This window comes from Helobdella robusta (genome assembly GCF_000326865.2).
Source record: "Helobdella robusta unplaced genomic scaffold HELROscaffold_56, whole genome shotgun sequence".
NCBI lineage: Eukaryota > Metazoa > Annelida > Clitellata > Rhynchobdellida > Glossiphoniidae > Helobdella > Helobdella robusta.
Genome location: NW_008705301.1, coordinates 67,525 through 91,158, shown reverse-complemented (window position 1 = coordinate 91,158; position 23,634 = coordinate 67,525). Strand labels below are relative to the sequence as shown.

Sequence of the window (23,634 nt, the reverse complement as noted above, 5' to 3'; positions counted from 1 at the left end):
GATGGGGTAAATTTTGTTGATATGTGTGAACACGTCTTCTTATCGAATGCAACTCTACGCTGAAGGAACGATCGTTTAAACATGCAGGCAAGCAACAAACGATCGTCACGTGTTTGAGGAAAGATCGGCTTGCATCATATGTCCGTCTGTGTTTGATCATTTGTCTGTTTGTCTGTTAGTCCGTTTGTATGGGTGTGTGTGTGTGTGCATGTGTGTGTGCATGTGTGTATGTGTGTGTCTTAATACGTACTTTTATTTACATACGTTCGGGTATTTATGCTAGCCTTTAGATACACATAAGTTCGTATGCACACCAACACACCTACTGAACTAAGTCATAAATGCGTGCATCCCATCCAGCACAAACGAATACAAACCAATCCATAGGAACGGCAGATCTTTCATATTTTCATCATAGCACAAGCTTTCCTTGTTCACAGTGTCTAATGGTCCTGTGAGTTGTGATGATGACGATGGTGATGATGAAGATGGTGATGATGACGATGGTGACGATGGTGATGATGACGATGGTGACGATGGTGATGATGACGATGTAGTGACGTGAAACATTAACGAGTGTGTCATCAATCTTATATTATGGTTAACTTGTTATTTACAATATCGTAAAATTAATTTCATAGTGAAAAAAACACGTGACCTTGCACAACCCTGATGACGTCACGAGTGATTTTTTTGAACTTCAGGCAGCTGAACTTTGAACTTTGTGGTTGAATAAAAAAAATTTCAATTGGAAATTTGTCAATTGTTAATTTGTTTATTTCATTCGTCAAAGTTCTCATCCTTTCAACCATTTCTTCCCGCCTTCATTCATCCATACCTTCCTTCTTTTTTTCGTTTCTTTTTTTATTAATGAATGAATGAATTAATTCATTCAAAAAGTGACAAGACAATAACCCAATTTGAACTCTGAACTTTTGTTGAACTTCTTGAGAGAGGCATGTGAACTGTTCACTCAACCGTTTCTCCGTGCATGGACGTTTGTTGTTGTTGATGTTGTTGTTGTTGATGTTGTTGTTGTTGATGTTGTTGGTGTTGTTGTTGTTGCTGTTGTTGTTGATGTCAATATTTTCATGTTGCTTCATACTTACTTCGCTTCGTAACGAGGACTTTTTATGAATTATTTTCGTAAAACTTTTTAGCATTTGTTGTTGATTTCGTTTATAGTGTTGTTTTTGTCGTTGTTGTTGATGTTGTTGATGTTGTTGGTGTTGCTGAATGTAGTGCCCTTGTAGATTGAGATTAGAATAAGCAGCAGCAAGGCATGGGTTTGAAGTGTGGAGAGTCATGATTATGGAGGAACGTTTGACCACCGCTGTCCACTTTTGCATGTTCACATCAGAGTAGACATCGTACACAGGTTTTGTGGACCATGTGCGTTGATGTTGTTGTTGATGTTGTCGTTGGTGTTGTTGGTGGTGAAGGTGATGTTGTAATTGGTTTTTATCAGTCTCCAACGAAGATTTCCAAAGGTAGGTCGGAAAGCTGCAATATCCATGCTGCTGCTGCTGCAGCTGTTGTTGTTTAGTGCGATTTTTCTGAAGTTGCTGCTGATGTTGTTGTTGTTGAGTTTGATGTTGCAGAACAAACAGATGTTGCTGATGCTCCGGTTGAACTTGAAATAAAATTGTGATTAATAAAATGAGAAAATGTTTAAAGTCACTATCATCTTCTTCATTGTTTCATTATCATCATCACCTTCATCGTCATCAGCATCGTCTTAGCTCTTGTAAACTGGAAGGCATGCAAGCAAACAAACATTTAAGAATGCCGTGACGTCACACTTGAAACTTCATCGCCCCGCTCATTTTACGTCATCGTCATGTTACGTCATCATCATCATCAACGTCAACGTCATCGTCATCATCAACGTCATTAATGTCGTCCTCACCGCCACCACCACCGCCACCGGCGTCATCATCGCCAGCCTCATCATTGCGGCTGACTTAAAAGAAACGTTTTGTTGGAAGTATTTGTTAAACGGTGCCCTTAAATATTTTCCTAGCGATTCATTCATTCCATCCATCTGTTCTTATTATTATTATTTGTAGTAGTAGTAGTAGCAGTAGTAGCATTATTATTATTATTATTATTATTATTATTATTATCATTTTTATTACTATTCTTTCGGCCACTTCTTGATTGCTTCATTAGAGTTAAAGTCATGAGAATTGAGTTAGTGCTGATTGGTGTGCGACTACTACAACCACCACTACCACTACTACCACCACCACTTATAATACTGCTGCTGCCGCTACTACTACTACTACTACTAACACTGCTACAACAACAACTACTACTACTACTACTACTACTAACTATAATATTATTATATATACCGCTTGTATTTTTGTTAATACAATTACAAAGGAGGAAGTTTTCACTTCAATAGAAAAAAATTATAAATATAATTATAATTATAATTATTATTGTTATTATTATTATTCGTCTTCTTTTTATTAATGTTATGGCGACTGTTCCCTTAAGAGCAAAGACCAGAGGCATGTAAGGAATTGGATTATGTTAAATGTTTCATCGCATTATCGTTCATGTTGTTGTTGTTTCGTTGTTGATGTTGTTGATGTCGTTGTATAATTTTTAAATTTAAATTAAAGAAAGCGTATGCACATTGAAAACAACAATGCCACCACCACCAACAACATCAACATCAACAACAACAACAACATCAACAACATCAACAACAACTAACCCTTAAACGTGGTCACAGTCAAAAAAGTATATGCCATCATCGCCAACAACATCTTTGTCGTCATCATCATCGATGTTGTTGTTATTTATATTAACATTAATTTTGTGGTTGTTGTGGTTGTTGTGGTTGTGGTTGCTGCTGCTTTTTCAGTTGTTGAAATGTTGTTAAAGCAACGCCGCTGAATATTCCGATCTGTTTCATGAATTCGTCGAGTAATTATCAGCTTCGACAAATATTTCAATCAATCAATCAGTCAATCAGTCCACACAATTTATAAAGATCAAACCGTCTCAAAGAAACACTCATAAAAAATGAATATTAATCAGCCAAAACAACTTGGCGATTAACTTCTAAATCTCAAAACATTACATAATTTTCACCAGCCATTCATTCGGCAGGTAGATTTAAATTAAAATTGAATCATAATTTATAAAGATTCGCGGTGACAGAGTTCAAATGCAGATGAGGCGGACATCAGCCCCAACCAGCACAGACTCATCAGTCGACTCCTTCATGTCCACGCAGCATAAGCTTCTGTGTTGCTGTTAAAACTTCTTAATATTATAAAAAATAAAATAGGCTTTAACCTTTGACCAGCCACTTAGAAAGCAGATAACATAAATTGAACATCTAACCAGCCAATTAGAAAGCAAGTAACATAATTGAACATCCGACCTGCCAATCGCATGTTCGTATCAATAAAAGTTTGTCTCTCAGGTTTATTTATATTGCTTAAAAGCGAGAGATCATGAGGATAAGAAGGAAGAGGCACCATATGAACATATAAATACATATACATTTAAATATATACGATTATATATGTATATATATATATATGTTTATATACATAACAACATATACATTTGTGTGTCCATATATATACATACATGTGTGTACAGTATATATTTAGCACACAAATATAAAGTACAAAAAGTATAGAACTTGAGAGAGAGAGTGAGAGAGAGAAAGAGAGAGAGAGAGAGAGAGAGATGTATTAAAAAATTAAATAAAATGACATTGTTGATAAATGTAAATGAAATCTGGCAGTCATCGTTTGTGTTGGTCTAGATCTAGTTTTCTAAATTATCAACAACACTGTTTATCGGCTGTTTTGTTGTAAATACGATATAATATTGTATTGATAATTGTGAGAGGAAGTTGATGACGATGAACCTGATGATGAACATGATGATGATGGGGATGACGAAATGAGGAAGAATTCGAAAAAGTGGCCTTCAAATGAAGCACGTATTATCGTCCTCTCAACTCTGCCTCCCCTTTCATGTTCCTCACGTGATAAAGATGACGAAAAGAAAATTAATGACGACGACGACGCTGGTGGTTATGATGATGATTCTTTTAGTTTATATACACACACATGCAAGCAAAGGCAAAACAACACACTCGTGCATTGTTGGTTTGTTGTGTTTTTTTTTACAAACGCTTGTTCGTTCTTTCTTTCGTTTGTTCGTTCGTTCGTTCGTTCGTTTGCATGTGTGTTTGTTAGTATGATAAGTTGCATGTTCATTTTGTCAAATTTACATGGTCACCCTTACTTGAAATGCTACCAGGCTGAGATGAAATTTTAAGAAGTGGTCGCTACGTGGAAGGCTGAAAATATAATTTAACTGTGTGTGTGTGTGTGTGCGTGTGCATGTGAGATTTTAAATTGTCTGTACATTATTTACAAATAATTTATTGTATTGTACCAAGCCTTCTAGAAGCGTCACTTTTGAGAGGTTAAGCAAGACTGTCAGCGATGTTCTTAAATATTTCGAATGATGCAAAAGTCGTTTTGAAGTATTTGTTTCAATTTCAATTCAACGTTAATTTTATTTATTTTATTTATATTTAGTTTTTTATTTTGTTATTATTTAATTTAATTTTAATTAAATTTAAATTATATTTTATTTCCTTTGCAATTTTGAAAAAAAAAACTCGATGGCGAACGACGCACATTTGTTTTAATTAGTCTGCAACATTGCTAGGTGATGAATAATGAGATAAGTTTAATGAAGAAAAACCAACACACGCGTATATTTTAAAATCAATTTAGAATAATGTTCATGCATCCCTGCTATCAACTAAGGAATTAGAAAACTACAATAACATTTACTTCTGAATACCAAAATGATGGAGAAAATATTACTCTGACAATTGCTATTAATGCTGATATAACTATAAGAATTTGAAATGTTTCCATAGATTTACACACACATACAAACACATACACGCATACACGCATACATACATTGTTTGCATACAGAATCTAACATTGAAATGAATAAGGAGTGAAACCTATTGTTTGGTTGTTAGTCTATGAACACAAGAAGGTACTATTCAAGCGAATTATAAAGATGATGGCGATGATGATGATGATGATGATTAAGAAGACGGTGGTGATGGTGATGATGTTGCTACATAAGTTGTCGAAGTTGTTGAAATATTTTTATAATTTGCATCACTTTCATTTGTTGTTGAGCAAAATTTCAGGTTGTCACAATCGCTGTCTCTGTTATTATTGCTATTATTATTATCATAGTTATTATTATTATTATTGTTAATGTTGTTGTTGTTGTTGGCAACATAATTTGGCTGTTGTATTAATAATTGATGACGTTGTTGTTGTTGTTGTTGTTGTTGTTGTTGTTGTTGTTGCTGTTGTTGTGGCAGAAAGTGTAGTTGTTGTCGTTGTTGCAGAAAATGCTGTTCAGCATATAACGGTAGTTGATGTTGCTCTATGGATGGTGATGCTAAAAGGACGGTTGCAAATTGTGTTGTGACTGGCTGCATCAACAACACCACAGATTCATTGGCTCTTATAAAAAAACCATTTGCTTGACTGAAGTTATTGTTGTTGTTGATGATGTTGTTGTTGTAATTGATGTTGTTGTTGTTGTTGTTGCTATGAACGGACGGACAGTTTGATAAATATACTGCTTGATTCGTATTTCGATTGATGTTATTGATGTTGTTGTTGGTATTGTTGTTGACGGGAGATGTTTTTCGTCTTTGAAGACAACTCTGAAGTTTTTTAGGACACCAATACCTGTTTAAATGTCATCAACATCAACGACATCATCAGCAGCAGCAGCAACAACAACAACAACAAACCTGTAAACGTGGAAGCAGCATTCGAGACAGGTGCCGACAACACAGCACACGACGGCAACAACAACGAAGCAGCCCAACACGACCATCAACAACTCAACGTACCAACTGCTCTCACTGTGCAGTTTGTAGAAATCTGATAAAGTTGTTGTTGTTTGCTGTTTGTTTTTAAATATTTTTCAAACATTCGTCAAGGTCTCATTTGAATCATATATTCATGTGTGAACGGATGAATGAGTGAACAAACGAACGAATGAACAAACGAACGAATGAACAAACGTAGGAATTAACACACAAATGAACGAATGAATGATGAATAAATTAGATGTTTTGAAAAATTTTCTTTGTTTAATAATGAAAGACAATCGATAAAGAGAAAAAAACACAGAAGACAATTAAAGTGAAAGATGAGGAGTCCGATCATTAACTCAACAAAAATACAGCAAATGTTTATTAAATGTAAAAATACAAATGTTCATATTGGATGTTGTTATGGTTGTTGTATGATATGATATATAATGATACACAATGATATCTAATGATATATTACTAGATTGTATAATTTAGTTACGGAATTTCTGACGATTTTGATATATATTGTATCTTGAATCGACCGAATAGTTAACATTTTGAACCCCGTACCGTACTATAGTTCGATACTTTTAGGAATGAGGGGCTGATATAGAGTGAATTAGGTTGGACTAGACTCATGCAGTGGCGGATCTAAAGAGACCATGGCGGACCATGGTCACCCGTTGTGAGCGATATTTTTATTAAAATTCAGTAAAACTCATCTTTTAGTCAAAAATCGACCAAAAATTGGCGCAATAAACACCAAAAAGATCACTAGCCTAATTTTAGCCATACTAATAGAAATACGGTTTATTTCTTGGCCGTAAAATTTCAAAATTTAAACATTTTTAAAATTTTTGCCTCCCGTCAAATTTGTCCTGATTTGCCCTTGAACGTTTGTGAACCAAATTGAAATAACTTCCCTATATTACAAATACAATACATCGGACATCATAAACTACAAGAACATTGAAAAAGATGACCAACTATAATTACCATATAATTATAATATTATAATGCAAACGTAAGAGGAGGCGCAATGAAGATGGTTCAATAAGAGCAGACTGAGAAGGAGGTTGCCAGGAACATTTCAACACCGTCAAAGAATAATATTACGACTCAAATTTGATCGATTTGAAGATGTTAGTATGGCTGTTGACTGAACAAAAAACTTTCAATAAATAAATAAATATGCATCTTCTGTCTACTGCAAATGGTTACTTTCACCGAAAGAAAAAAATTAAAAAGGAACGAGGAATCATAAATTTGCCTTGCTGTACGTACGTAAGTTGGTTGGTTGGTTTGTTTGATTGTTTGTTAGTTTGTGTGTGTTTGTGTGTGTGTGTGTGTGTGTGTGTGTGTGTGTGTGTGTGTGTGTGTGTGTGTGTGTGTGTGTGTGTGTGTACGTATGTACGAACGTTGATGTAAAAATATTTTGTTTATTTCTGCATATGCTCTCCTATCAACTCTGCTACCTATTCTATCAATTTTAGTTGACGAATCAATATCCAAACACGTGTATGTAAGTGCATTCAACTCTTTATATGTTTATATATATATATATATTAGTGTGTATATACATATATAATATATATCATAAACTGCTATATATTATATGCTATATTGAATTGTATTATTGTAAGTATTTTTATAGCGCTTTAGAGCTTCCCAAAATCGAGATACATGCGCACATACATCGTCAACCGTACGCCACTAAAATATTACGTACACGCAGTGCTTTCCTAACCAGGTTTTCATGGAACATACGTTCGTTTGTTTGTTTGTTTGACAGATTGCTTGCTTGCTTGTTTGTTTTTCGTTATTATTGTTGCTATTATTAAATGATTACAAATAATTAACAAACGAACGAACGAACGAATGAAAAAACGAACGAACGAACCGTAACATCTCGCATGCACCAAGCTTTCATCACTTCCATCTCCACAGTGTTCAACCCCGTCACACACCAAACTCATGTTGATGCATCTGTTTGTTGACGAACATTTGAAAAAGTTTTTTATGTTGTCGTTGGAGTTGAGAATGTTGTTGCTGCTGCTTGTTTGGTTGTCGCCGTACAGCGCGCTTGAATAGAAACAAAACACGTTATCATGTAGGAATATTTTCTCTTGAACAACATCGTCGTTATCACGCTCGTTTATAGTTTTGGAAGACATTTTATCCCAGCCTCTTTATATTTTCAATGTTTTTGTTTTGTTGTTGTCATTAAGGTTTATGTCATCGCCGAACTTGATAATGTCATTGATGTTGTTGATGTTGATGTTAATAAACCTTTGAAAAAATCGAAGGTTTGGAAGCAGTGTATTTATAAAAAAGGAACGTTTCACTGTGGAAAACGTAGAACAAGCAAACATGAAAAAATCATTCACCATTTTTGTGTTCTAAAAACGCTACGACAAATAACAATACAAAATTATGAAAAATATCGCACTAAAATCCCAAGTAAAATTAAAAATATGAACAAAAATACCTGCCATCTGATTGCTTCTTGCTGCCTGGTTGGCTGGCTGATCGGCTGGCTGGTTGGTTGGTTGGTCATATTCTGCTCAGTCAAAAAACAAAAATATTGTAGAAGAAATACTGAACCCACTCAACCAAGCGTCCTCATTGTCTTCATGAAATTTTGTGCGGCAACATCGAAAGTATGAATGAAGAGTGAACGATGCATGCTTATGTTCCAGATATATACGTATATTTATATATGTATGTATGTATGCACATATATAATATATATATATATGTGTGTGTGTGTGTGTGTGTTTGTATAACACGTGCTGATGTGTGTGATGAGCAGTTATTGAATGACGTAGCTCTGACGTCACAAGCTGAACAGCTGTCTTCGTTGGTGGATATTTTTAGCTGATCGGCTAATTGTTTGTTGAATAGTTAGCTAAGATTGATAGGCATTGGAGGGGTATGTTGGGGCTATTACTACCCCATAAAAAATTTTTATAGCCATTGCAAATTCCCATGAAGGAATTTTCTTATATAAAAGCTGTTTTCACGTTGAAATAAAAATGTTGAGAAGAATAATGCAGATGTTGTTGGTCGGTCGGTTCTTTGCAGATGGGTCAATGAGATCTCTACTTTGGGAAAAGTTATACAGAGTTATATAGGGTAATATATAGTTATATAGGGTTATATAAAGTTATGTATATATATATATAGTTATAAAGATTTATATATAGTTAAATAAGGTTATATAGAGAACCATGGGATTTCCGCAATACCCGTTCCCGTGCTCACTTCTAGTCTTGAGATCCGCTCTGAACATCGTAAGTGATTCAGAAGTAGTCAGAAAAGGAGGTAGAGAGTTCCAGAGAAAAGGGCAAGAAAAAGCAAATGCACATTTAGACAAAGAGAAGTCATAAAGTTAACAAGAAGTGAAAACAAGAAGCGATCGTAAACTGGGGCGTTTAGGTCCAATTAATATATTTGTTAAGCCTCCAGGAAAGAATTTAGATTGAAACTTTTGAAAGTGCAAATTTTAAAAATTATTCCATATTTCATAGGCAGCCAGAGCAAGAGAAAAAGATATGGAGATATGTGAGAAAAAAGTGGCACGAGGAACTAGATGAGCAGCAGAGTTAAAAGCTTTACTTAAAGTATAGACTGTTACATAGAGTTATATAGGTTTGTATAGAGTTATATATATTATATTTTATATTTTTTTATATTTATATTAAATTTATAATTATATATATTTCATCAGCATCATCATCATATAAAAATAAAATTGTATAGAATTATATAGGGTTATATAGAGTCCTATAGATTTATATAAGGTTATATAGGGTTATATAGAGTTGATTGCTAAGGTTCAATTACTTTATCTATCACTTGCAAAATTCAAAGCGGATTTTAAGGCACATCCGTTTGTAGAATTCACTGAGGAACGCTATTGACCATCGCGGAAATAGCGCTTTACAATTTATTAGATTGATTGATTGATTCTTGTGTACTTTTGTGATGTAAGCATCCACTTGTAAGCAGAGCAATTATACAACTTCTGGGAGGCGGGCAGCGTGAAGGATCTTTCGGGGATGTTATATAAAATTCAGTCAGCAGATAGCAGCACAACACATGAAACACTAGTCTGCATTTAAAATACAATACCTCGTCAAATACAAAACGTCAAAAACACTTCAAAGAGAGCGAACTCGTGTTTATATGACCCCATTTCGATTTATTGACTGGTGTGCACTGAAAATCGGGTTTTTTATTAAAATCTATTTACTACCGTTATAATATTATTATTACAATTATTAATTTTAATTATAACCATTTGTCAAAAACTGAAACATTTGAAACTTTATTGAACCGAACGAAAACCCAAAAATTGAAAAAGGGATCTAGTCTAACAATTAAGGAATAAATTAATGTTTAATCAATCGATCACTCAATCAATCATTCAATCAATTACTCAATCAATCTTTCAATCAATAACTTAATCAATCAACCAATCGATCAATCAACTAATCAATCAATTTACAAATAATACTCATTGAAGTGAAAGATGAAGATAATATATGCACGACAAACATCATTACAACTAGTTCCTCATCCAAACATACACCAAATCATTGAAATCATTGGTGCTACTTATTGGGAATAAAACCTTCCCCTTCTACAAACACCTTCGTCTCATTCTTCCTCTTCTCTCTCTTTCTCTCTCTTTCTCTCTATCTCTCTCTCGCTTTCTCAATTCACATATAGTGTATGTATGCACATTATATATATATATATACATATATATATATATATATATATATATACATACATACATATAGTAAAATTAAATAGTAATATGCCCTTTAAATAAGCTGATGGCTAGAATGGGTAGTAAAAATATTTTTTAGGATGAATAAAATTCAAATCAAAACGTAATGACGGAAGGAAAGATGGATAATAAACATTTCTGCGAAGTATAAATAAGGTAAAAATTAAATGAATGAATGAATGAATGAATGAATGAATGAATGAATGAATGAATGAATGAATGAATGAATGAATGAATGAATGAATGAATGAATGAATTAAAAAAATAAATAAATTTGCTATGTACAATTCGAAATCGTTAAATTGTCTTTAAAATAATTTAAAATGAAACTGGAAGAAAATCAAAAAAGGATATCTGCAAAATTTAAATACACAACAACAACACAACTTCAACAACATCAACAACTACATTCTCATCAACAAAACCATCTTTTTGTAAATTTTGGAGATGATTTAGTAGTTGATTCACTATTTAATACCAGAAAGTCTAAAATTTTGAAAATTTGAAACCCTAATCCGTCTATACAACAATCTCTTGTTCAAATTCAGATGTCTCAACACCTATGATGGCTAAATTAAATTTCCAGCTTATAATAATCAACAAATTTTGTTCTGAAATCCAAAAATTTGATGGCTTAAACCGAAATTGCAGTATTTGGCAATTCGGTTTTTAACTTTACGTAACTAACTAGGCAGACCATTCGTTGCGTCTCAAACTACATGCATGCAAGCTAACAATTAATTAATTTATTGAATTATTACCGAATTGTAACGTATCTTATCGTGTTAACAAGTTCAAAAATACGTTAATAACATACGTGCATATGCTTGTGTGTTGTGTGTGTGATGTTTATTTGCAAGAGTGCAATCGAGTATAACCTCTCATCTACTTATAAACAAATAAGTGTTCGTTCGTTCGTTTGTTCGTTTGTTTGTTTGTTTATATTTTCATGCGTTTGTATGGCCGTTCATATCAATATGAAAGCACGTTCAACAATTAATTAACTAATTGTTGTTGTTGTTGATGTTGCTGATGTTGTTGCTGGGGATGATGATGATAATGATGATGATAAAAAATATGATGATGATGATGATGACGATAATAAGGTTGTTGTTGATGATGATGAAGTTGGAAGATGAACTTTAGAAGAGGTCAAACAGTCGGAAAGCCTCCGCGCTTTCACCGATTCTGTAACCAATTCCAAGGGGCTGTCATCTAATGTTTTATCAGTGTTGCTGTTGATGCTGTCGATGTTGTTGCTGTTGTTGTTGTTGTTGCTGTTGTTGTTGCTGTTGTTGTTGCTGTTGTTGTTGCTGTTGATGTTGTCGATGTTGTTGTTGCTGTTGATGTTGTCGATGTTGTTGCTGTTGTTGTTGTTGCTGCTGTTGTTGTTGTTGCTGCTGCTTCGAACCGTTAACTCAATTGGTTGGTTGTAGGATTCGCTGGTGGTTGAGATGACTGCTGTGTTTGAGTTTGTGGTGCAATTTGATGCAAGTTCGGAAGCTGTTCGAGCTGTTGTTGTTGATGAAATTGACGTTGTTGTTGTAATTTGTGTTGTTGTTGTTAATTTTGAAATGTCTAAGCCTTTAAAATGTACGGTCGGTATGTTCAACATCATCACATTTACATTATTAACTGGAAGTAATGTTGCTGGATCTGATAACGATGTTGCTGTTCTTGTTGTCGATAATGTTGAAATTGCTGATGATATTGATAAAAATGTTGTTGTTGTTGTGGCTGACGATGATGTTGAAGATGATGTTGATGTTGTTGTTGATGATGATAATGGTGATGAAGATGATGTTGATGATGATGATGATGATGGTGGTGGTGATGAGAAGTATGACGATGACGATGACAATCCAATGAAATATAATTTATCTTTGGTTATCCTGTCCAGATGTTGATGTAGATTTTCAACTTTCTTCTTAGTTGACAACATTTTCTGACTGATGTTGTAGTTGCTGTTGTTGTTGTTGTTAATAATGATGTTGTTGCTTAAACTGGTGTTGATGTTGTTACTGATATTGTGTGAACTGTTGCTAGCTGCAGTTGGAAGGATTCTAATGGAGGTTTGCAATGTTTGCCCTGTGGCGGACTGAACGAGGGATGTTGATGTTGTAGTTGGTGTTGCAGTTGATGTTGTAGTTGATGTTGTGGTTGATGTTGTGGATGAGGATGTTGATGTTGCGATTGCTGATGTCCTTGCCGTTACAGTTAATTTAGTTGGCAATGTAGAGGATGTTGATGTTGTCAGTCTGGAAGATGGTGACGTTGTTGTTATCATGGCAGGCGATGATGTTGTTGATCTTGATGCAGTAGTTGCGAATAACTCCTCGCCGAGCGATCTGTAGGTTGTCACTCCGTTGCAAGTCAACTTCAATCTCTTGGCACCCATCTGATGTGCTGTCATCGCTGGTGACGTCACTGACGAAGATGATGACGTCATTAATGACGATGAAGATGGCGATAGCGATGGGTAAGACAAGGAAGACGTATTCGATTCATTTCCGATTGGATGACTGTTGAGTATCCTTTTATTTGCTTGCCTGTAGATTATATTTGTCAAGGCCTTGTTGATGTTGTTGATGTTGTTGTTGAAGATGATGTTGTTTCGCATTGGAGTTTCGGCTTTTCGAGTTTTTGCAGTGCTTAAAACAAGCGAAGTACATTTTGCTGGGTGCGATGGAATGCAATATTTGTGTGCGTCTTTGTTGGCGTTATTTAGGTAGTTGTTGTTGTTTTTATTGTTGTTGTCGTTGTTAACATTAGCCATATGTTTAAAATTCTTGTGAGTTGAGTGATAGGATGGAACTTTGAGCGGTTGTGATTTTATATTCCTGGCTCGTTGTTGTTGTTCAGCTTGTTGCTGTGTTGATGCGTGTGCTAATGTGGAGTTTGTGGCAATGAAGTGTTGAACATTTTGTTGCAAATGTTTGATGTGTTGCTGCAATAATTGTTGCTGTTGTTGTTGTTGCTGTTGTTGTTGTCGATGAACAGGTTTTTGCAGTTGTTGACGATACTGTTGATGTTGCAACTGCTGACGATGTCGTTGTTGACGATGTTGTTGTTGTGACTGTTTCAAAATGTCTCCGGTTTGAAATGATTCCTTCTCTTCAACGAGTTTCCTCTTCTTCGCTTGCAGAACTTCATGAGTGAATTCTTTGTACCTCTCCTCACAACTCAGCAGGCTGTAACTTAATTTGTTGTTTATGTTGTTGTTGTTGTTTATGTTGTTGTTGTTGTTTATGTTGTTGTTGTTATTCTCCATGTTGTTGCTATTGTTTTTAAATGTAACGCAAGAAGCATTGAAATTCGGTGTGGTCGCACACGAAGGGCAAGACAAAGAAGATGACGATGATGATGAAGATGATGATAATGATGAAGATGAAGATGATGATGAAGATGATGAAGATGATGAAGATGATGATGAAGTTGCTGACGATGGTATTCCTATTCGAATTTTCAATTCTGGTTTGTTGCTGGGAATACCACAAATTAAATATTTATTTGCAATGACGTTGTTGCAGCTGCTGCTCAGTCGTCTTCTTTTTATTGCGTCACCCTCGAAACAAGTATTGTCAACAGCGACGTTTGATGTTGTAGTAGTTGTCGTTGTTGCTGATGATGATGTTGTAGTAGTAGTTGTTGTTGCTGATGATGATGTTGTAGTAGTTGTTGTTGTTGCTGATGATGATGTTGTAGTAGTTGTTGTTGTTGCTGATGATGATGTTGTAGTAGTAGTTGTTGTTGCTGATGTTGTTGTTGATGGTGATAACGACGACGATGATAATGATGATGATGGCTGATATCTTGAACGAGATATGGTACTAAAAAATTTTCGATCTTTCAACCTGACGTCGTTCATCGCGTTGTTGTTGCTACTGATGTTACTGATGTTGTTGGTGTTGTTGCTAACAATGTTGTTGATGTTGTTGTTGTTATTATTATTATTGATGTTGTTGAAGTTGTTGTCGTTGATGTCAGGCAGTTCCGCTAACAGATAAGCTTCATTTATTTGAAAATTGGTTTTAGTATTTTTCTTGAATCTTATTCCATCTTCGTCATCATCGACTTCATCACAATCATCGTCATCGTCGTCGTCGTCATCAATCGGTGTTTGTGTTTCAACAGATGTTTGTAGTTTGGTAGGTTTGTTTCCAGCAAATCTATCGACACCTCCATCATCGTCATCATTGTTATCATCATCGCCATCATCATCACCAGTTGTTTGCGAAGTTGTACTGGAAGATACAACATTTTCATTGTTCAGGCTGTTGTTGTTTTTGATGTTTTTGTTGTTGGACAACATTTTGATGTCGTTGTTGTCGTTTTGGTTGACAGTTCGAAGTTTTTCATCGCACCGAGGTTTCGGACTGATCGTTGACGAGTCTACCTCAGTTTCAGAACAACTTGCTGCTGCTGCTGCTGATGTTGACGATGTTCTTTCTGTTATTGTTTTCAACAAGGTGTGTTGTTTTTGTCTGAAACCGACTGAAATCTCGCTGCTGTTGTTGTTGTTTGTTGTTGCGCCGACGGATGGAGCAGAGATTGTGTTCTCCAGACTCTTGTCGGCGCACTTTTTCAAATTGCGGACGCTGATGTCGTTGCTGATGTTGTCCAAATTGCTGGTCAGATGTTGGTCCGCTAGATACGATGTTGATTCTTCTAGATCGCTCTGGAAGTTGTAAATTTCTTTCTCTGCAGTTACTAGTGTCTTAATGGCCCATCTATTTTGGTGTTTGTCTTGTTGTTGCTGCTGTTGTTCACGATGTTGCTGTTGTTGTTGCTGCTTCTGAGATTTTTTTTCTTTTCGTTTACACTTTCGTTTCTTGGAGCCGACTGAGTTTCTCCTATTGAATCGTTTCTGACGAACTTGAGCAATTGATGGCTTCAAAGTTGTGTTATTGATGTTGTTGATTTTGTTGATGTTGTTGTCATTATTACTGTCAGGAATGTTGATGATTCTGCTATGCCTGACATCGGCAGGTAGAGTTGGTGTCCTGTTGAATGAGATTGCCGTGTTCGGAGCCTCTGAACGGTTGACTTGATCGAATGGTAAGTCGGAAATCTTTGACGTTGTTGATGTTGTTGTTGATGACGATGATAATGTTGATGATGATGATGTTGTTGTTGATGATGATGTTGTTGTTGATGACGATGATGTTGTTGTTGCTGTTGACGGCGATAACAATTCATGTGACAGTATTTTTGTGTTGGTGAACTTTGCCCTTTTATTAATCAGTTTTTTACTCATTGAAACAGAATCGTTGTTGTTGTTGTTGTTGTTGTTGTTGTTGTCATCGTGAGAAGTTTCAGATGATTTTATTTGTGATTTGTTGTCGGGAATGATTTTGTACTGGAGCACCATCGGTGAGGTCTGAATTGAATATTATGAGTTGAACGTAGGTTGTTGCTGATCTGATGTTGATAAAGTTGATGATGATGGTGATGATGATGATGATGATGGTGATGAAGTTGATGATGATGATGGTGATGGTGATGATGATACTAACATTGGTCCAAGTGGTAATGTATGCAACGTCCAAAAGTTTGAAGTCTTCATTCAATTTTTCATTGCCATAGAGCAGCTCAACCTGATGACGATGAGGTTGTAACGATGATGATGATGATGATGATGACGATGACGATGATGATGTTCTCAAAGAAATGATGGTGATGATGAAATTTTAAAGGACGACGGCGATAAGAGTGATAAACATTAGAAACGGATTGTGAATTTTTATTTATCACCAACATCAACATCCTCACCAACATCACACCATCACCATCATCTTCGTGTCACGATCTTATTCGTCATAAAATTCAACTCACGTCATACGTGACGTCATCATCATCATCGTCATCATCGCCGTGATAACTGTTGCCACGACAACCACTTGTCATCATCATCATCTCCATTTTGTTCATGATCAGTTTCTTGAGTAGATGTATAGTCACCGACGACGAGCAGCGAATGTACGACGTGTTGGTCTGCTGCTGCTGCTGTTGCAGCGGCTGTTGCTGCTGCTGCTGATGATTATTCTGGTTTTTGCCGCCGCTGACATTTTGGACTTGTAAGAAGTTCTTGCTCTGGAAATATAAGGAGATATTTTTTTTTAACTGATGACGACGATGACAATGTTGATGATGATACAACGCAATGAAACAAAACCCCCACACCCAGTGACGTCACTAACGTTCAAATCCGTGTCGCCACTTTCTTTCGACCTGTCATGTTGGTGGTTAAATAATATTTCAACGTCAAAAAGCAATAATAATAAAAATTATTATCATTATTATTATTTATTATTATTAAATTATGATTAAAACAAGTATAGATGACCTTGTGGCATACTGCAGTGCGACGCTGAACGTCTCGTCGCCACTGTATATGCAGTGGTCCGAGGTCAACTCCTCTATATCACGCACCGCATCTGCCAGGTCCTGGGGGTCTGCTAATTAATAATTATAATAATAATAATAATAATGATGATGATGAAGATGACAGTTACGAGCTGATGATGATGGCGACGAGACAAGAAATCTGATAAACATACCGGACTCCATTTTGTTGGCGAATGCACATCTCCTCATCACTTCATCTGTTTGCCATCATTATCAAAATTATTATTATCATCATCATCATTATCATCGCCATCATCATCACCATCTTGACTTACTCTGGTACAAGCCGGGAACAATTTTGTAAACCAGCGCTTGCAAGGTCTTGTCCGCTCTATTTGTTCGTAAGTGATTGAAGAATTAATGAGATGATGACGAAGATGACGATGATGATGACGATGATGATGATGATGACAATGCTGATAATGATTCTGCGGTGCCTGACAAAATTGATGATGAAAGTAAGCAGGTAGCAGAGAATAAGAAAGTAGCATCACATCAAACGGCTTCACGCCACACCAAGCCACACCAAGTCACGCCACCACGCCACACTAGATGACGTCACATACTTGATGCCCATGGTTGGATCAGCGGGGTGCACGGAGGCATCGCAAACAGGGCAGGTGTCGCTGGACTCCAGGTACCTCAAAATGCAACTACGACAAACTGTTTGTGTGAGTTTGTGTGTTTGATGGCATGTTTGTGGTTGTGGCTGTGTTTGTTTGATTGAATATCTTTAAATCTACTGATTATTTTTTAAACATAAGTTGTTGATCAATGAAGAGGTCGACCATTCGATCTCTTCATCCATTAGTTCGTTTGTTCATTCAATTAATTAATTAATTGATTAATTGATTAATTAACAAGTTTTTTAATTGCCCAATCAATTAAACAACTCCTATTAATTCATCATGATATTTTAAAAGCGCTATTAACGTAGCACTCGATATTTCTTTGCCCAAAAAAAATGACGATGATGATATAAGATGATTACAGTCATCATCATCATCGTCGTCGTCATCATCAACAACAACAACAAACAACATCACCATAATCATCTCTATCAGCAAATAACATTATCACCATCATCATCAACTGCTTAAGTGATGAAGCAGAGATGAATGTTGATGGCAAAATGTGACAGGAAGAAAACATACATTTGAACATATAAACAAACAAATTTAAATACATAGATACATACATAGATACAAAGATACATATCTACATGCCTAAATATCCACACACATACAACCGAACGAACAAATGCAATTTCATTCACCTTTAAATTTTACTTACATGCAATTTAGTTTATTATAACATAAGAAGGCAAGATGGCCTTAAAAAGTTTACTAAGAAGTTAAGCCAGGTGGCGCATCTTACACAAATTTGAGGGTAGTCTTTCAGTTTTCAAACAAAATTTGTGTAAATTTTTGATGAACAATCCATGAGAAGCATGTTAGCTGTTGGCCTCAAACAAAGTTATATATAAACAAACATGCAAACATACACACAAGCAAACATACATACATGCAAACATACATACATACTTATACATCCCTAAAAACAAACATACGTACGTACGAACACACACATATATATACAAGCAAACAAAAACAAACATAGAATATGTATGATGCAAATGCAAACCACACATCAGCATTCCGTACAATCTTGTTGCATAGCTATGTTGTAGATGCACCAAACAAACATACATACATAGATACATTGATGCAAAGATATATAGATATATTGAAAAATACATAAATATTCAAATACTTACAAAGAATCAATATATATATATATATATATATTAATAAAATGTTTTAATAATAATATATAGATATAATTACTATAGAATTTTCACTAAAATTTCATTAAAATTTTCATGAAAATTCTATTGCTATATATCATTTATTAATTTAAATTAAAATTTATATTTTTTTTCTAATAATAGAATAGATAGAATTTAATGAATATATATAAATATATATAAATATAAATATATATATATATATATATATATATATATATATATATATATATATATATATATATATGTACAAACATACATACAATACAAATGTGTGTGCATGCATACGTACATACAACCATCTGTACATACAAACGTGCACAGCTGCAAACCTCAGCGTGCGTACATCAGCTAGCAGCAGCAACCGGAAAAAATAGGAAAACATCACGTGATACACATATTACGTCATTTATGTATATGTGCGTGTGCACGTACGTATATATGTGCACGTGTATGTATGTATGCATGTATGTATGGATGGATGGATGGATGGATGGATGGATGGATGTATGTGTGTGTGTTTGTGTATGTATGTATGTACGTACGCATATATATATGGATGGATGGATGGATGGATGGATGTATGTGTGTGTGTGTTTGTTTATGTATGTATGTACGTACGCATGCATATATGTAGTTTGTAATCAGTTGCATAGTTATTGCACTTTTATAAAATTTTGCAAATGTAGCATTATCGATGAAATTGTAAGGAAAACATTTGTGCACAAATATTTGGTTATGTCAGGGGTGGGCGAACGTTTCGCTGCTAGGGCCGCATTGAGAACTATTTTATCTTTGAAGGGCCGCTTATGCCCTTAAATAGCAAAGATTTTAGACTCAGGAGAAAATTATTTTAAGGTTTGTGGCCCCTTTTTTTGGTCATAATATCTGACTGACGACCTTCGGCGAAGAAATCGTTGCGGGCCGCATAAAATAGCTTCGCGGGCCGTAGTTTGCCCACCCTTGGGTTATGTAGGGTTAGGTACGTTCACACACACGCCTGTATGAATATATCTGGAAGGATTGTTTGGAAGAAGTTGTCTGCTAAGGTAGGTAGATAGGAAGATAGGTATGTAGAACAACTTCGACTGGAATTAAAAGCGAGTCCAAACAGCTATGACAGGAGAAAACTGGAAGGCTTCAGTGAGGTGGCTTCTCAATCAGTGGGCGATCTTTTCTGCTTGTCGCACGTTTTTGGGTTAATATTTCCAATATGAAACAATGTTTTGCACTTAAAAACGGAGTTTCAAGTATAAAAAAATTAAACAGTGTACGTTGGCTAAATTACAACAATATGCCTGTTGGCTGCAAGCATTTAGATTGCTGGTGAAATTGCCATTAAAATATTTTACATACAATTTCCACGACCATTAAAAATAATTATAGTGCTTTTAAAAGCGTTCATTTGCAGGAGCCAGCGTCATTTTCAAACCTTCCGGGATTGGAACATCGTCAGAACGCACAAAGACAGAAACGTCATTCCAGTTGTTTCGGTCAGCAACTCACTCAGATATCGTACTACTTGTGATCAAGTTTAAACCTTTTCCGCAACGAAATGCTATTTAAACGACTGTTTGCAATTTTGAAGGACCATCATTTCGCATTATCAAACAATTTGTGCGCGCAAACAGCATGCCACTGCTCGGCCCCTATCTGCCATTCATCCATCCATCCAATCATCCTTCCATCCATCCATCCAATCATCCTTCCATCCATCCGTCCATCACACAACCACTTGCACCCTGGTTTGGTACATACATACATAACAAATCAATCGGTCAGATCACCATACCCCACAGTTTGTTTAGTAAAGCGACAATGATGATGATGATGTAAGTGATGATAGTAGTTATGATAAAAGTCATGATGGCGATGATGAGACCATGCAGTTCAAGTTAAACTACTTCAGCGGTAATCAAGGCGATTGAGAATGATGAGAAGATGTTGAGAATGATGAGAAGATGTTGAGAATGATGAGAAGATGTTGAGAATGATGAGAAGATGTTGAGAATGATGAGAAGATGTTGAGAATGATGAGAAGATGTTGAGAATGATGAGAAGATGTTGAGAATGATGAGAAGATGTTGAGAATGATGAGAAGATGTTGAGAATGATGAGAAGATGTTGAGAATGATGAGAAGATGTTGAGAATGATGAGAAGATGTTGTATGAGTATGAACGTCAATGTTAAAAAATATAAAAATTAAGTAAAAAGATGATGACAATAACTGCAGGAAACATCAATCAAGAGATTCAAACGACATCAATAAAAATGTAGACCAACAGGTATGGAGACACTCGATGATGGTGGTTGCGTCAACTAGGTAGCCGCTGCACAACACGCAACATAGGTTTGCGTTCACATCTCTCAGCAAACATTGTTGTTGATGTTTATGTTGTTGTTGATGTAATTGTTGAAAATTGGCTTTCACTTTGTTGTTGCTTCCAATAAAATCATTTTCAACAACTTTTTCCAACTTTGGCGGCCCATCTGAATCATGTTCCTGCCTCTCTCTCCTGCTTCTCATCATCTCTCTTTCGGTGACATCATCATCGTCGTCATCATCATCATCATCGTTGTCGTCATCATCATCATCATCGTCATCATCATACTTCATTTCAACGACGTCACAGAATCCATGGTAAAATTGTTTCTTCACATTTTTGTCAATAAAACTGGAGTTATTGTTATTTTGGTCATTATTATTATTATGTTTATTATTATTATTGTTTTTGTTGTTGTTGTGATTGCTGTTGTCGTTGCAATTTGTCGACAGTTTTGAAGCTGGCTTTGTTGTCCTCGCTTCGTACGATGTCGAATAACTCCACAAAGATACTTTCGAAGGTGATGAAGACGACGATAAGGATGACGATGTTGTTGTCGTCGGTGATGATAATGATGATTTAGATCTTGATGATGATGTTGTTATTGTTGTTGTTGGTGGTGACGATGATGGTTTTATAAAGTGACTCATATCAGAATGTTTTAAAACGAATTGAACAGTTACTGTTAACGATTTTGTTGATGATGATGTTGTTGTTGCTGTTGTTGTTGCTGTTGTTGTTGTTGTTGCTAATGTTGCAAACGTTTTTAACCTCCTAACCTTTATGCAAGTATTTCAAACAATAATAATAATAACCATTATTGATATCATTGTTATTATCATCGTTATCAATGTAATTTTTATTAACAGAAGAAATTGATAAGACGTTGATATAGTAAGTCAAACAACACGTCATCGTCAGTAGCAGCAACACACACACACGCGCACACACACACACGCACACACACAACAAACCAGAGAAGATTGATTGATAATATTGATCACGTGATTAATTCATCAATGTAAACAACAACTTAGAAACAACTCACCACATAAACATGTGTGCACATTTTTTCGTATGCTAAGTGACACCGGCAAACAACCAATCAAATCGCTTGAAATTAGAACTATTGTGTGCACGCGCTCTCTCATTGGCCGAGCAAACATCGAAGGAGGAGTTAGTTTAATTAGGCCGCGTACAAGTGCATGATGAGGTTTTATTTTAACTCTGAAACTGAGCCAGACCGACACATGTGCGTTCGGAAGCTGCGGCGATTAAAGTGACTGCAGATGCATGAGCGAGTTGGAATGCAGTGATCCCAGTTCATCGCATGCATGCATGGATGTGTGTAGATACATAGATAGTTTGTTTTTGATACATCAGAGAAATGCTGGAGAATGAAGTGAAATAATATATGATCAAAATAAAATTTTTAATAGTGTGTACATTTGTTCGTTTGTTTGTTTTTCTGTTAGTCTGTCTGTGTGCTTGGTTTTAAGTTTGTGTGAACGGGCATGTATGTTCAACAACGTGAACAACATCAACAACATCAACAACATCAACAGCAACAACATCAACAACAACAGCAACAACATCAACAGCAACAACATCAACAGCAACAACATCAACAGCAACAACATCAACAATAACAACTACATGAACAAAACCAATCACGTTTTAATGTGCGAAACTTTCGCTCTCTGAAAATGTTGACCAGCAAATCAAACGTTAATAATAATAATAATAATTTTTAGTGATGTGCTTCTTGCTGTTGATGCCGTCGCTATTGTATCCGCAATGAACAACAACAGATGAATGATTATGAATGGAACGACGCGGATGTTGGCGATTATGCAAACAAATACACTAATCATCATCATCATCATCGCCATCATCATCATCATCATCAGCTCAGGTGCATCCGTGAAACATGAGCAGTTTGCAAATGGTCTACATTGCCAACGTGAGTTAAGTGGTCGAAAGTATCGTTATCATCCGCACCACCATCATCATCATCACCATCACCATCATCATAATCACCATCACCACACGCACCATCATCATCACCATCATCATTGCTACCATCACCACCACCATCATCATTGTCGTCATCATCATCATCATCATTTGGTGATACGATGAGTTTCACATATGTTTAAACTGAGAACGCCTAAATAAACTCAAATAAATGAATGAATGAATGTATGAATAAATGAATGTATGAATTAATTAATTAATTAACGAATGAATGAATGAATATTAACATGCTTACAAATGAAAAGTTAATGAAATTAATTAAATTCGATTAGTGTGTTGATGATGATACTGATGTTGTTGTTTTTGTTTTTGCTGCTGCTACTGTCACTGAAGATATCTTAAAAATAC

General features: G+C 35.5%; 2 protein-coding genes across 2 annotated transcripts; both read right to left on the bottom strand.

Moving 5' to 3' along the window:
* Positions 1 to 330: 330 nt before the first annotated feature.
* On the bottom strand, positions 331 to 8,085 carry HELRODRAFT_179665 (hypothetical protein; the record flags this gene model as incomplete). The annotated part of the gene is made up of 8 exons (XM_009028488.1): positions 331 to 452; positions 659 to 720; positions 916 to 1,633; positions 3,902 to 4,063; positions 5,194 to 5,323; positions 5,531 to 5,777; positions 5,843 to 5,975; positions 7,812 to 8,085. 8 exons carry the CDS (start codon positions 8,083 to 8,085, stop codon positions 331 to 333), a joined length of 1,848 nt encoding a protein of 615 aa, XP_009026736.1.
* A 9,296-nt stretch (positions 8,086 to 17,381) lies between these two features.
* Positions 17,382 to 21,296, bottom strand: HELRODRAFT_146397 (hypothetical protein; the record flags this gene model as incomplete). The annotated part of the gene is made up of 3 exons (XM_009028487.1): positions 17,382 to 17,448; positions 17,684 to 17,780; positions 21,209 to 21,296. Coding segments are annotated over 3 exons (252 nt in total), but the record flags the coding sequence as incomplete, so codon positions are not given.
* Between the last annotated feature and the right edge of the window lie 2,338 nt (positions 21,297 to 23,634).